Source organism: Streptopelia decaocto (genome assembly GCF_964273445.1).
Source record: "Streptopelia decaocto genome assembly, chromosome: 1".
Taxonomy (NCBI): domain Eukaryota; kingdom Metazoa; phylum Chordata; class Aves; order Columbiformes; family Columbidae; genus Streptopelia; species Streptopelia decaocto.
In genome coordinates, this window is record NC_138663.1 from 33,681,746 (window position 1) to 33,694,864 (window position 13,119).

General features: G+C 39.6%; 1 protein-coding gene across 5 annotated transcripts in view; it reads right to left on the minus strand.

The window, feature by feature from the left end:
- Positions 1 to 723: 723 nt before the first annotated feature.
- SLC38A4 (solute carrier family 38 member 4) overlaps positions 724 to 13,119 on the minus strand; it is a 34,250-nt gene continuing 21,854 nt past the window's right edge. For all 5 annotated transcript variants that reach the window (XM_082063759.1, XM_082063761.1, XM_082063758.1 and 2 more), the window contains 10 exons: positions 11,868 to 11,949; positions 11,693 to 11,775; positions 11,538 to 11,596; positions 10,899 to 11,177; positions 10,701 to 10,780; positions 9,478 to 9,578; positions 8,401 to 8,525; positions 5,618 to 5,762; positions 4,555 to 4,652; positions 724 to 3,148 (listed from right to left, as the gene is read on the minus strand). In XM_082063759.1, the coding sequence (XP_081919885.1) occupies positions 3,047 to 3,148; positions 4,555 to 4,652; positions 5,618 to 5,762; positions 8,401 to 8,525; positions 9,478 to 9,578; positions 10,701 to 10,780; positions 10,899 to 11,177; positions 11,538 to 11,596; positions 11,693 to 11,775; positions 11,868 to 11,949 (1,154 nt within the window). In that variant the 3' untranslated portion in view covers positions 724 to 3,046. The remainder of the gene's footprint in view (positions 3,149 to 4,554; positions 4,653 to 5,617; positions 5,763 to 8,400; positions 8,526 to 9,477; positions 9,579 to 10,700; positions 10,781 to 10,898; positions 11,178 to 11,537; positions 11,597 to 11,692; positions 11,776 to 11,867; positions 11,950 to 13,119) is intronic.

The window sequence follows — 13,119 nt, forward strand, 5'->3', positions numbered from 1 at the left end:
ACAACCTCCTGCTGCGAGGAATTAACAGCTCAAGAACCATCAAGACAGAGCAAAGGAGATGCTGCAGGGAATGAAGGATACCTAACCATAAGGGAAGGAGAAAATCGGGGTGGGGGGGGTGTTTGTGTTGCAGGTGTTGAACAAGCACCTGGGGCTGCAGTGCCTCCTTTGTTAGTGAGCAGGTTGGAAACACTGGCTGGTGGTGCTGCTGCATGGTTCTCACATGAGCTCATCCATCCTGGAGCCCTGCATAGACCAGTATATTTTGGGCTACGATTATACACCAGAGAAATATGTAACAGCAGGAAAACCTACAGCTGCAACGATAGGAAGTATTTATACAGAGTGGTACCATCTGGTCTGCGCTTCTAATAGTGACTATACTTAGCTGCTACACTGTGTATCCCGGCTAATCCCATGCTGTGAAGAGCGAGGCATTCAGTATCTGACTTTTAACACCAGCCATTCTCTACTCGGTGATGTCTACGCAGGTCCATGAATAGATACAAAACAGGGTATGGAAAAGGGATATTATACAAAGGGGCAGCCATATCTGCTGTCTTACTCATCTGCAGAAACACGGACACACAAATTTCTCTCTTAAAAGGGAATGCAGTTTTAGTGATGCTTGTGTTAAGGATACCAGTTGGATTCTCTTTGAGTTTACAGAAAAAAAAAAAAAAAGTGTCCTGCTAGCCTAAAACAGAAGAAAAAAGATCTGCAGCCTTTGAAAAATTCATTTATTATACATCCATGGATGGTTTTGTAATAAAAATCCTCAAAAGGCCTATTGTCAGCATTACAAAATGAACAAGAAACTCCAGCATCCACCATTCCCAGGAGTGCTAATAAGTTAGTGTACAATACCACCTCTACTCCAAGTGTGCATGGCAGCTGCTTATTGCTGTGATCAGTATATGTTAACTTGAAAAACTGACATTTTGCAGACTCTCTACCTCTATTTTAGACACTGAGAGTTTTGTGCCATGAAAAGGCAGTGAGTTATGCCATTGTTCCATAGTTTTTATGTTATTTTTCTTGACATTATCTATATTCTAGGTGGGTTACATGAATTCCTAAGTCTCTACATTCAGCTGCACTCACTATATGTGCTTTTGCTGTAATGCAAAGAGAGGTGTCTGGGTATGTTACCATTAACTCTAGTCCACATTAAAGGTCTCTTCAGTAATAATGCAGGATTATTTGTGTTAGTACGCTTAAAATAGAACAAAGATTATTGGCATCTTTTTCTTTAACAAATGCAAAGCCAGATTTAGCATTCACAAAGAAGTGTGCCCCAGTATATGAAGGATACAGTACTCAAGTGAGCATAAAATAATTGTCAGAAAGAGAGCATTTGGTATGGACCATATATTTGATATGCTTTTCCAGTTAACCTGTGCATATCTACACATTTATATACACACACACAGAATTTCATGCGAAGCTGAGGAGTGACCAGAGACAATTTTTGTGTGCTTTATGGCTTTCTGAGTTCACAGGTGTGTTTTCAACAAACTTCTAAGTTGGAAAATGTAAACTCCAATGACATGAGCCTGGATTTGTGAAACTGTGTTAAAACTAACAGTCGCACCTTCCCACTCATTCCCTCTGCTATGGAGTTAATGTGACTTCTCTGACTATTTTTCCGTGGTGTGTACAGAGAACATATGTACTGGGTACTCCACAGCACAGCCAAAATCACAATCTGGAGGGTACTGAGCATTAACTAAGCACCTGTATAACATGGAACTTTTTTTTTTTTTCCTTGTCTTGCACAACTACATAGCATGATACACTTGGCAAGTTACCCAAATTTGTAGCGTATAATGGTAATATAGAACTTTGAGTCATGTATTAAAAATTCTCAAGAGGAAAACATCTTGCAATTTATTGTAACATAAGAGGTAAACATCTGAATGTGTTTTTACACAGGTAAGAGTTAGGGCTTGCTACAGATATATTTCAAACGTTGTTGAAAAAAAATGAACCTTTTACAAATGCACCAATCCAATATGTTTTATCCAAAACAATATGAAGTGTGTGGCTATGAAAACACAGTGACACATTAAAAAAATTTCAAAAATCATTTGCCAAAGGGTAACATTTTTATAACTAGAGGAAAACAAAAAATTATGTACATAAATACATATATTTTTATATATAGCAAATTACAGTTTCCTGCACTGAACATTTATCAAATACACAAGTACTGAACAATACTGGATAGGGTGTTTTGCCACACCTTATGGTCTCTAAATTCCTGTGAAAATGGAAGACAAGTTTCTATGGAGGACACAACTTGTTCAGTGATGTAAGCTCACACAAGAATTAAAAAAAGTAAATAGAACCATAAAAACCCACAGCAGATAAGCCTGATGTTTCCAACACAGGCATCTTTAACAACAAAACACGGATGCTCAACTGTTCTTCAAGCACATGCCCCAGCCAGAGAGCTCTGTTCTGTATGACAGCCATCACCAACCAAGGGCGACAAATTTGGGCAACTAATAGGATGCTTAGCTTTGTCTGCTGGCTTGTCAAGGCCATCATCTTTCTGATAGGTTGGTAGGGAGCAGTGGCTTTCCAGATCCCCTACAGAAACTATACCCTTTCTCTTGGAGCTAGGCAGCAGCTCCCACAAGCTCTAGATCAAAAACAAAGCACCAGCTGGTTTTCCAGCCATTACCTTTCCAAGGCTCTAGGAACTGTGGTTATTAGCATGATGGGAGAGGTTGAAAAGGGTGATACCAAGATATTTTTGAGAACTATGTACACAGTTATTTTGGTTTGGAAAACAGAAAGCATCCACACCACACATTGCATTTCACCTGGCCAGAAATGCTGAGCTCAGGTTCCTAATGCATAAATAAAGATCCTTAGTGAAAAGGATGACGTAAACTCCATTGGGATCTAGTGACCATACCAGAAACTGTCTTCAGAATACTGCAGTTACTAGCTAGGAATAACAGTTCCATTTAGATGTCCATTGGAGCACACAATGCAAATATTTATGGTATAAAAAGCATTCAGTTTTCTCCACAGGTTAGTGATGTCTGGAACTTGTGGGATTGTAAATCCAGTCCATTACAATAAGAGTCATACTCACAAACATGAAGATTATGCCAAGTATGAGAAAAATCAAAGCCTGCAATTGGAAAATGAAATTGTATTAATAGAGCAAGTGACTGAGCAGACTGTAGTTCACAGGCTGTCCCACTGGAACCACAGATATGTAACACCCAGTGTCCGAGTTTGGGTCCTTTCTGTGGCCCAAGTAACGATGTAACACAGGGCTACATGAATCAAAGTTAGTCATGTGTGAATTTCAGCCCAAGAGAGCCAGGCTTTGTAAGACTAGACCTGAAAACCTCCCACTTTGTTATTATGGATAATAGTACAAAGTAAAACAGAGGAATATTTTTTTTTCTTTAGATCTGACCAGTTTTCAATGAATGATTGTTGTCTCTGATATCAAGAACAGCTTCAGAATTAATCCTTTTCATTCTTATTAGACAAACAGGTAAACTCATCTCTCTTCTCTGAAGCAATTTCTGTATATATTCAAGTGATTCAGATGCTTACATTCCCCCTTTTCTTTAGTGGAGTTTAGTTTGCCATAATCTGTCCACACTTAACAATATTCAGCCTTGCAACACAAAGATGAATATTGTATTTGATCTCATCTCAGGAGGTGAAATTCTAGATGTGCCTAGCACACTGCAACATGAAGAATGAACAAAGAGGCATGAACAAATATTCATAGTCTCTCTATAATAATAACAGCTCCTAAAATCACCCTCAGAAATAATCTTATAATAAATCTTTTTTCTTATACTTGCAGTTTGTATTGGTTGAACTTCCACTTCCATGTTTTTTTGCGAACAGGTACATTGATCTATAAATGTACATCTGTTAATATTATGTGCCTGCACATATATTTCAACAATAACTTTTCTGATTAAATTTTCAAAGGGCATCTCCTTGGTGATGCTGTTAAATGTGCAGACAGCTATTGATGTTCAAGATGACAGGTACTGCTGTGGCAATCCAGCATGACACAAATGACAGACCTTCATTTATGTCTCCTGTAGGTGTATGGATCTGTCTCAGTGAGGAGCTCTCTATTACTTAATTATCTCCACAGTACAAATTTCTTTTCAACCTTGACCTCAACTCTTCCTCTTAATCCACAGCTTGCCTTCTAGCATGAACCAACAGCTCTTTATACACTGTCTAGGGAATATTTGTGCAAGTACAGGTGTTAACTAGAGACTAGATTGGATTACATAAATGCCTTTTTCTAGTGTCTTAGGACATACTTTAACCTAGACAGTATTGTGTATCCGTAGCAGTTGGGCCCTAAAGTCTTTGGCTTGTGAGGCCTGGCTCTCCACTAAGCTGAATCTCACTGTCCGACCTGTGTTTTGGGTGAGACACCACGATTTGCGATCAACTACCAGGTGCTGTAAGTCAAAGGGCCGAGTACTTGTGACCAGTGGAAAGCACACACCCTCCCTTCCTTTCTTTTGTAACTGCTGCCAGCTCCCTTACCCCGATCTTCTGGGGAGACCTCAGGGGCTCCTTCTCAACGAGCCGCAGGTAAAAGGCAGCAGGGAGGATGAAAATCAGCATTGTAGCAGAAGAGGCACCTGTAAGAGAAAGCAGAGCTGAGTATTGTGCCATTTGACACAGCAGCAGTATGGTGTACCTCCAAAAGAGAGCTTTTGGGGAAGCAGCTGCTTTTCTAAGCTCAGCCACACAAAGGGCTCTCTCTGTAGACAACATTCATGCTGAGCTGTAGATGTCCAAACACTTGAGTGCTTGAGGTCCAAAGAGGCACTTGTTACTGCAAGATTGTTTCAAACCAGTGTGACTGCCTGTGATTTGGATGTCTGCATGTGAGCTGGTCAAGTGAGGACAAACAGGCACTCCCAAGGCATGATGACCCTGGAAGGCAGGTGGTGAAAAGAGGGCAGATGAACAGTGCCCTGGAAGTGCCTGTTCCGCTCCTCTCCTCAGCCCAGCATGATGGCCCAGGTGTAAAAGGCAGGGAGGAGCAAACCAGCTGCCTGTGTGGAGTATAAAATATGAAAAAGGCAGAAACTCCATGGAGGCATCTTTCTCAGGGGCATCTACATCCCCACCCCCAAATCCTCAAGCAGCTCAGAGCACGGAGGCTCTTTGGTGAGAGGACAAAACTGACTAAAAGAAAGAGGCAGGGAGAGAACCGTGAATGTCAAAAGAAAAGTGTCACTTTTTTCCTTTTTCTAACATCACAGTTTGGAAGCCAATACATTTTGTCCAGGCTATAGATGCTTAACAACCAAAGGTGATTTCCCTCACTTCCATATGCACCAAGTGCCCATTTTGTCAAAATGGGAATTTCTTACCAGTTTTTATACTGGGGTTTTTGGATTCCTTGTGCCTCATTCAAGGTAGCAACTAAGCTGGGTAGCATTTAGCTTTGTATGTAACCTCTTTGGGATTTTTTATTTCCCTTTTAACTAAATTGTTCTATTGTAAGACATGAACTGAATCTGTTTTTCAGTCCATAAAAGTAAATACGTTGTGAAGAGGATTAACAGAGTAAACCAAAAGTATTTATGAAACCTACCAATAAATCCAAAGATGTCTTTAATGGTTGGGACAAAAATTACAAGAAGGTTATTAAAAGCAAGAATCACTGCTGCAATCAGGAAATGTCTTATCCAGCTGAATGGCCTTTTGGGAAACAGCAATGCACTGATAGATGAACGGATCTGTAAGATGAAAACCAGCAGGGAAAGTAAAACAGCAATTAATTTATCTTTGCTTTTCACTTTTTAAAATGATCTGTGCTAGTTACTTTTGCTGTGAGAAATTATGACTGAAGAAATGTGTTTTCAGTTTTTGATTCCCTTAATGTAATCTCACTCTGATGTAGGTTTTTGAGAACTGAGTTCACAGTTTAATGCAGAAACTCAAATATTTGTAGTGTAGAAGAAAGTCAAGTAAATAGCATGTAAAATCAGGGACATGAAATCTGTTCAACTGAAAGATGCTAATATCAGCAAAAAAATCCACAAAGAAACCCCCACTACGAATACTAATCAGCAGGCAAAAAATACACAGATGAAATATGAGTTGCTGTATGCCTGAACCTGATCCCTCTGAAAATCCCACAGGAGTTCTGTCATTTACTTTTGTGAGAGAAAGAGCAAGCTGTTGATTTACTTCCATTAAATACATACATATACATACATATATCTCTCAAAATAAAAGCACATTTTTCAAGGCCACTTGGAAATTATAATCCTAAAAGCTGTTGCAGAGTATCCTTTCTGCTCTGCTGACTTTCTCACATGACAGAGTTTTTTTGCTTTTTCATCAGTGAAGATGGTAAGTAGGAGAAAGGTCACAACAAATCCTTTTGGTGGCAGGAGATAGTGTTACTCTGAAGTACTGTGACTAACTTAAAAGCTTTGAAATGTAGAATATGAACAAAAATGGTTTTACACTGAAAAAAGCTCAAAACCCACTTCTGTTTGGTTGTTTTAAAATACAAACAACTGTTTCTGGATGAGTTTGTCAATTCAATAAATGTACGGGCTTCTGTCAGATTTGGAGCCCATCATTTGAAACCACAACATGAATTTTGCACTTTGAGTTTTTCAGGTTGATGGAAGCCAATATTATGTAGAAGGAGATAGGTTGCAAAAATTTTGTCCAGTCCCTGAGTTGGTGCAAAGCAGCTTTATTCCACTGAAGAACTGCTGCCTGCATTCATGTTCACTAATTGTCAGTATCTGGCGCATTATTCCTGCTGTGGCATAGTCCTTAAAATGAAGCTATTGAACTTAAGTTTTACACTGACTAATCATACATAGACCTATATTTAATTATTTTTGTAAGCAATGCATTTGTTTTTTTTCTAAGAATAATCTCTGGCTACTCTAAGAAAACACAAATGTTCATGAAAAGTGGTTGAGATATATATATATATATATATATACTGCTTATTTGCAGTAATTAGGTCTGCTGAGCTGGCTGTCCTGATAGGCTATATAAAATTGTTTGATATGCTGGCTTACAAACAAATGATATTTTCTCTGGAGTTCTTTTAATAGAGCAGTTAGTGCTGTGGTACATAACTGCTAAGCCCTTGCACACTATTCAGATCTAAAAATGACTATACAGAAAGTTAAAAAAGCATAATGCTACATCAGACAGGAAAGGCTTTTGCAGTGATCAGTCAGTTAAGACTAATTTAAGTATTTAGTCACTGGTTTAAAGATGACATTTAAGGCAGAGCTCCAGAGTGCTCTAAGCTAGATGGACTGATCACTCGGGGTGCTTTATATTAGTTTTTGGTTTTGGTTTTGTTTTTTTTTTTTTTAAGTAGACAGCCTGGAGTGGTGATCCCTGCTCTTAGGTATTTGTCAGCAAGCCTGGAAACAGAACCTATGCACAGCTCATGTTTGCATCTAGGACAACAGAGCAACAGGACACCAGGATTACTGCTCTAATCAGACAGGAACATTATGGTGTGACGCAGATTGCTGGGAGCCCCCTGACAGCATGATGCTGGGCCTGTACATGCTGTACAAATGGCACACTAACCACTCAAAACTTAGTGACAGCATTTAACTATTTTCTCCCCTGCTGCACAGCAGCTCAGCGAAAGCATGAGGGACAGTACTGTATATTCAGGAGCCTGGAGGTCTGCTTTTCAGATGGAGACTGATCCCTGAGAAGGGTCAGTCCCTCTGCAGAGCAGTTTGTTTAGCTCTATCCTTCTGTTCCTGCTATTGTAGATAGTGTGCTTTAACTTGTGAACAGCACCTAGAAGCTCCAGACTTTATTCAGATATCTGACTACGTGGCTGGGTTTTGACTGCCTCTGTGTTTCTGGCACTTAGCTTCCTTCTCTGTCCATTAGACCTAAGTACAAAAGATGTGCACAGCGCTTCTGCGTCTCTACCTTGGCAGCCAGGTCTGGCAGTCATGCACAGCGTGTGGACTGAGTTGCATGGGTCTTTCTTGAGTTTGGATGCTATAGTAGGTGCCTATGTCTGTATTAGGAAATCTCATGATTTCAGCACATCCCCAAGTCTTCAGTACTTACACTGCTTCTCTGTTAAATATAATACAGAGAGCAAGAGAGAGGATGGACAGGGCAGTTGTTCCTGATTTATTTGTGATTTATTTATAAAGATGAATTTATTTAAGTCTTTCAAAATTTACAGCCCTAACTACCCAAGGTCCTTGCTCTGTGCAAACTGCATATGAGAAAACAGACCCTCCCAAATAAAAACTCTGTCTGACTTTTCTTTTGTGTTTAAGTCTATCTGTGCTAAGTCTATACAATCAGTGTATATGGGCTAGCCCTGATTTCAGCTCCAACAGCTCTGTTACTTACAGGGAAAAGGACAAGAGGCACAGTCAGGGTTACAGCCACCAGCACTGCCAGGCGAACTGATAGCAAGAGGGTGTCGAAGGTATACACTTTGGTGTATGTATGGAGTAGCTCATCTTCAACTTCTCCTATGAAAAAGAAACAGAAAGGAGTTAAATCTCTCAAGCAATAAATCTCCGTGCAAAAGGATCTTTATACCGCAGCCAGATAAGATTAGCTGTGGCCCAGCTGCTGTCATTAGATACATGCTATGGGCTAGGCATGAAAGAGGAATTTTCCCAGCATGACCAGTACAAGTCCATAATTCAGAGACGATGAGGGTAATATAGCTCTGAGGTGATTCTTTATATTCCAGTATCTCAAACGATTTGCTCAAAGTGGATGTGGAACCTGATACAAAAATAAGAAACAACTCACTGAACTGGGAACAGATCGCTCGACCTCCACCCAGGTGTCCCCGCTCTTAGACAGAGCCCTCTTGCCCCAGTGACAGAGCAGATTGTGCTGTCATTTACTTCTCTGCTCTAACGGAGGAGCTAACGTGGTAAAAAGAGGTGGCGTTCGCATAAAACAGTGTGCTATTACAGGGCCTACAATGTTTACCTATCAGTTAGTCTAGCTCATCCATATTTTTTTTACACTAGAATGGTTTGAACTTGTTTTTCAGCATAGGTGAAGCTGAATTAGTGGCGTCAGAGCCAGGGTGGGTAGCACTTAATAGAGTTACATTAAACTGTTGAGCACTAGCATATTTTTAATACAGTCCCTCTTGGCCTTTGCCAAGAGCCAAGTTTACAGTAGCTTGTTGTCTGAGTTCACAAAATCAAGAGATGCACAACTGGTCCTCCTAGTAGGCGCCTCTGAGTATCTCATGGGTGAGGAACCTGTGGCCTGGCATCTGGATAAGTCCCACCGCTTGTTCAGGAGGTTACACGATTGCGTATTATGTCTGAATAATGATTACACCTGGATTCAGGCCCACTGAAAATACATGAACACTTGAGTCTCAGTGTGATAGAACCATCTCACCTGCTTTAAAATGAGAGGGAAAGTTCTGTGAAGAACAGGGTTTTGACCTACCATAGAAGGTAAGGTATCCAAAAAGAGCGGCCAGAAGGTACATGATAAGCATGCCAGTGATGGAGATATTTGAGACATTCTGCATCCGCTTTCGGGAGCGACTGAAGTAGGAGAGAAAGAGAGTAACAGCACTATTATAAAGTCTCTATTTGTACAAGAAGTATTCTGAAGAGTCATAGCTCTACTGACATCCCCTCACTAGCTAGTTAGTTCAAAGCAACTATATTGGTTGTACAGAGCTCTTTACCTGAAGATTCACAGATTATGCAGAACTGCACAGACTTATAAAAATGTGTTGAAACTCCATTTCTACTGCTTACTTAGTGACAACAAATAAATGTGCCACATTATTTTGTATATCATTATTTATATACTATCAATCTCAAATGGTGTATTTTAAATGAAAGATGGGGTGGCTAAAATTGGGGCAGATAATAGTAACAGACAAGAGCTTTCAATCTGTTCTATATGAACATACCCTTATACCTACACAGGGCTGTTCTGCACGTTCAAGGACGTCCTATAGGTAAAATTGATTCTTTAGAAATCCTTTGGTTAAAGATTTTGTATAAGAAAATCTTCAGCTTATAGGACCTGGAAGCACGTTCCCAAGTCAGCTGAGAATTTTTATTTCTTCTGAGGTTAAGTGTGCTGAAATAGGAAGCAATGGGTCTTGGCCTCCTTCAGTTTTGCAGCCCAACCTCCTGTAATGCAATCCTTCCTGTTGAACAAATGCATTTTCTTAGCTCTTCCCAACCATCAACTCTGCTGATTCAAGCAAGTGTATTTGATTTTTGATATCTGATAAGCAAAACTGGCTGGGTAAAGATTATATGTAAGACACTCAAACCAATGGTATCCCAGGAAACCTTAGGAGTAAGCAGCAGCTGATCCAGATACAGAACTCATTAAGGTATTATTAGAAACCAAAACTATTTGTTTCAGGGCAATCATATTCCGCAATAGATTTTACATAATTTGAAGGATTGTCCAGATTTCTCCTTTCCTAAGTAAATATTGTTCAATGCTTCTATCTGAACAGTGGTTCTCTGTCACTGATATCTGACTATTAGGTCAAAGCAAAGCCACTATCTCCTCACTATGAAAAGCAATAAATCATCACCAGGTGGGTGTCTACACATGAGCAATCAAGGTAGAACATGTAGAAAGTGATCTCTAGGTATGGTTAACTGGAATTATGGGACAAAATTTAAGAACCTTACTCTTTCAGTTCACTGTATATTGGTAGCACCTCAGGGTGGCATACGAATGCAAATGCCAGGATGGGTATTGCATAGGCAGTCTGTAAAATAAAGCTCCCATTAGTAAGAATGGTCACTGCTGTACCTCTGACTTTTGGCAGGCAGCAGGTTAGCTCTGGTATGAATGACTAAAGACAAATTCTACAGAATCTCCCTTACCCGTGAGTTGAACACAAAGTATTTTGGCTGACACATGTCACTACTGTCACTGTGTGCTTCGTATTCTACACCACTGCTGGCGGAGGTATCTTTTGGTTCCTCAAGGCCTGGCAAGTGCCCAGCGGTGTTGTCCATCATGAAATTCACACCAGAACTGAGAGACTCATTTGGTAACATGATCAGGTGCATTGGCACTGTGTTGTTGGTGGTGGTCCAGTTTTCAACCCCGTGGTCCATGATGGGGAGAGGACAAGGTATTTGAGATTTCTTGAGGATTACCTACAAAAGAGTAGACAATGTCATCAGAAGAGTAGCACTGTAGGAGATTACACTTACATCCATGATATGACAACAAATATAAACAGGCACACAGAAGAGAGAGGGGAAAGAGAGGGAGGAAGAAACCAAGTGCTACCACTTCTGCTTCTCCTGCAAGTATTTGTTGTTACTCTGCCTCTCAAATGTTTTTTAGGCTGATCTTTTTTTTTTTCTGGGTTCATTCAGCAATAGGCTTGTTGATTTGACTCACTTGCAGGTGCTAGTCTAACATCCACATTAAATTGTCATGGTAAGAAATATAACAGCATTGAACAGTTCACAGGCTCCGTGTTTGCTTAGAGACAATACCCAGTCACCTACCACACTGACAAAGAAAACCATACAGGTCAGCGAAAACCCACTCGTATAACCAAGATAACCTGTGCAGCAATAAAAAAAAAATACAGTTCAGCTACATATAAATTCACAGTCCTAATAGAAATAAGAAATTAGTTTATTTGGAGCATTAATCATACCTAAACTCTTTAGAAGGGAAAGAGGAAGAATAACCCCAACTGTTACGAGTATGACGAGATAGTTCCCATTTAGGTACCATTCTCTAAAGAGGAGGAATAAAAAACAACAAACATTATCATTGACATGAAAGAGAAAAATTTTCCTCTGAGGTTCAGGTTAGGCAAAAGTACCTACCCAGAACTCTCCTCAAGTTTCATGAATGCTCTGATCACTTCAGGAAGTTCATATTTAATAATAAAGAGGTAGCTTGACATTGCTGAAATGAAACAAAAGAAACCAAAAAAACAACAACAAATAAACACTTTCAGAGAAAACAGTGTCCAACAAAAATAATATGTTTTAAAAAACTTTTATGCTGCATGAAAAATGTATTGTTTTGGGAAACCAGTTTTTGCTAAAATAAAGAAGTTTTGTTCAAATAACAGTATGACTTAATAGATGGTGTTTCCTTGGTATTGTTATAAGAATGTCCTGAAGGACATCTAGCATTCAGTATTAGAATACAATACAGATATTACTGAATTAACAGCCTGCTCAAATCACTGTTCTGATGAAATTTACACTCTTAACTTTTCCTTTTGCTCTTCCGTTGTAAATGTTGGTTTTGCAATGGACACTGTCCATCCATGTTCTGTTCTTGTAGTTTCGTAATTGTTACTGTCTCTAAATATCTTAATCTACTTTACCCTTTCTGTTTTCAGCTTCTTTCTTCCAATACTCTACTCCTTGTATAAAAATACCCCAAATCCTGGTTGTCAAGATTCCTGATGGAGGAGTGGATTTCTATACATCTCATTTAAATGTACTGCTAGAGAGCATACTTTTTTCAGCTGTTTTACTTTGACCACAGAGAGGTCTCTGGAGACTATGGATCAATCTAGATAGGAGGCTGAAAACCACTGGACTAGATGAACAGTTATTCCTCTCCAACAGGGAAGTATACTTCCTTCCTGAATTCAGCCATATTTGATATCCAGGCTTGAGGAAGGAAAGGAAGGCCATGGAATAGGATCCCTCATGAACAAGATCAAAAAGTCTCTTGCAGTAGAGAGATGAACCAGGATTAATACTTTAAACAATCACTCTTAAACACTTTGCATCTTAGAGAGATCACAACCCAACTGTCGTTTCAAGCAGAAAACAAATTCAAACAAAAAATTGCTGGAATTCTCTAGAATTCAGCTGGAAAATGAGCTCCTTTATTTTATGGAGAAATCAGAATGACGTGCTTTTCCTTTTATGCGGTATTCATCTTTCCTAAGTTAAAGCAGATGATATTTAATCTGAGTTGTAGTCAATGAAGAGAAATGGCTGACTCCTTGGGCAGAGTCAGCCAAGCCGTTTAAGCCATCACTTCACAGTCATGGGGAGATTCCAGGCAATGAGCTTTCACCAGGCACTGAAATGTCACATAGCTGAATCAAGG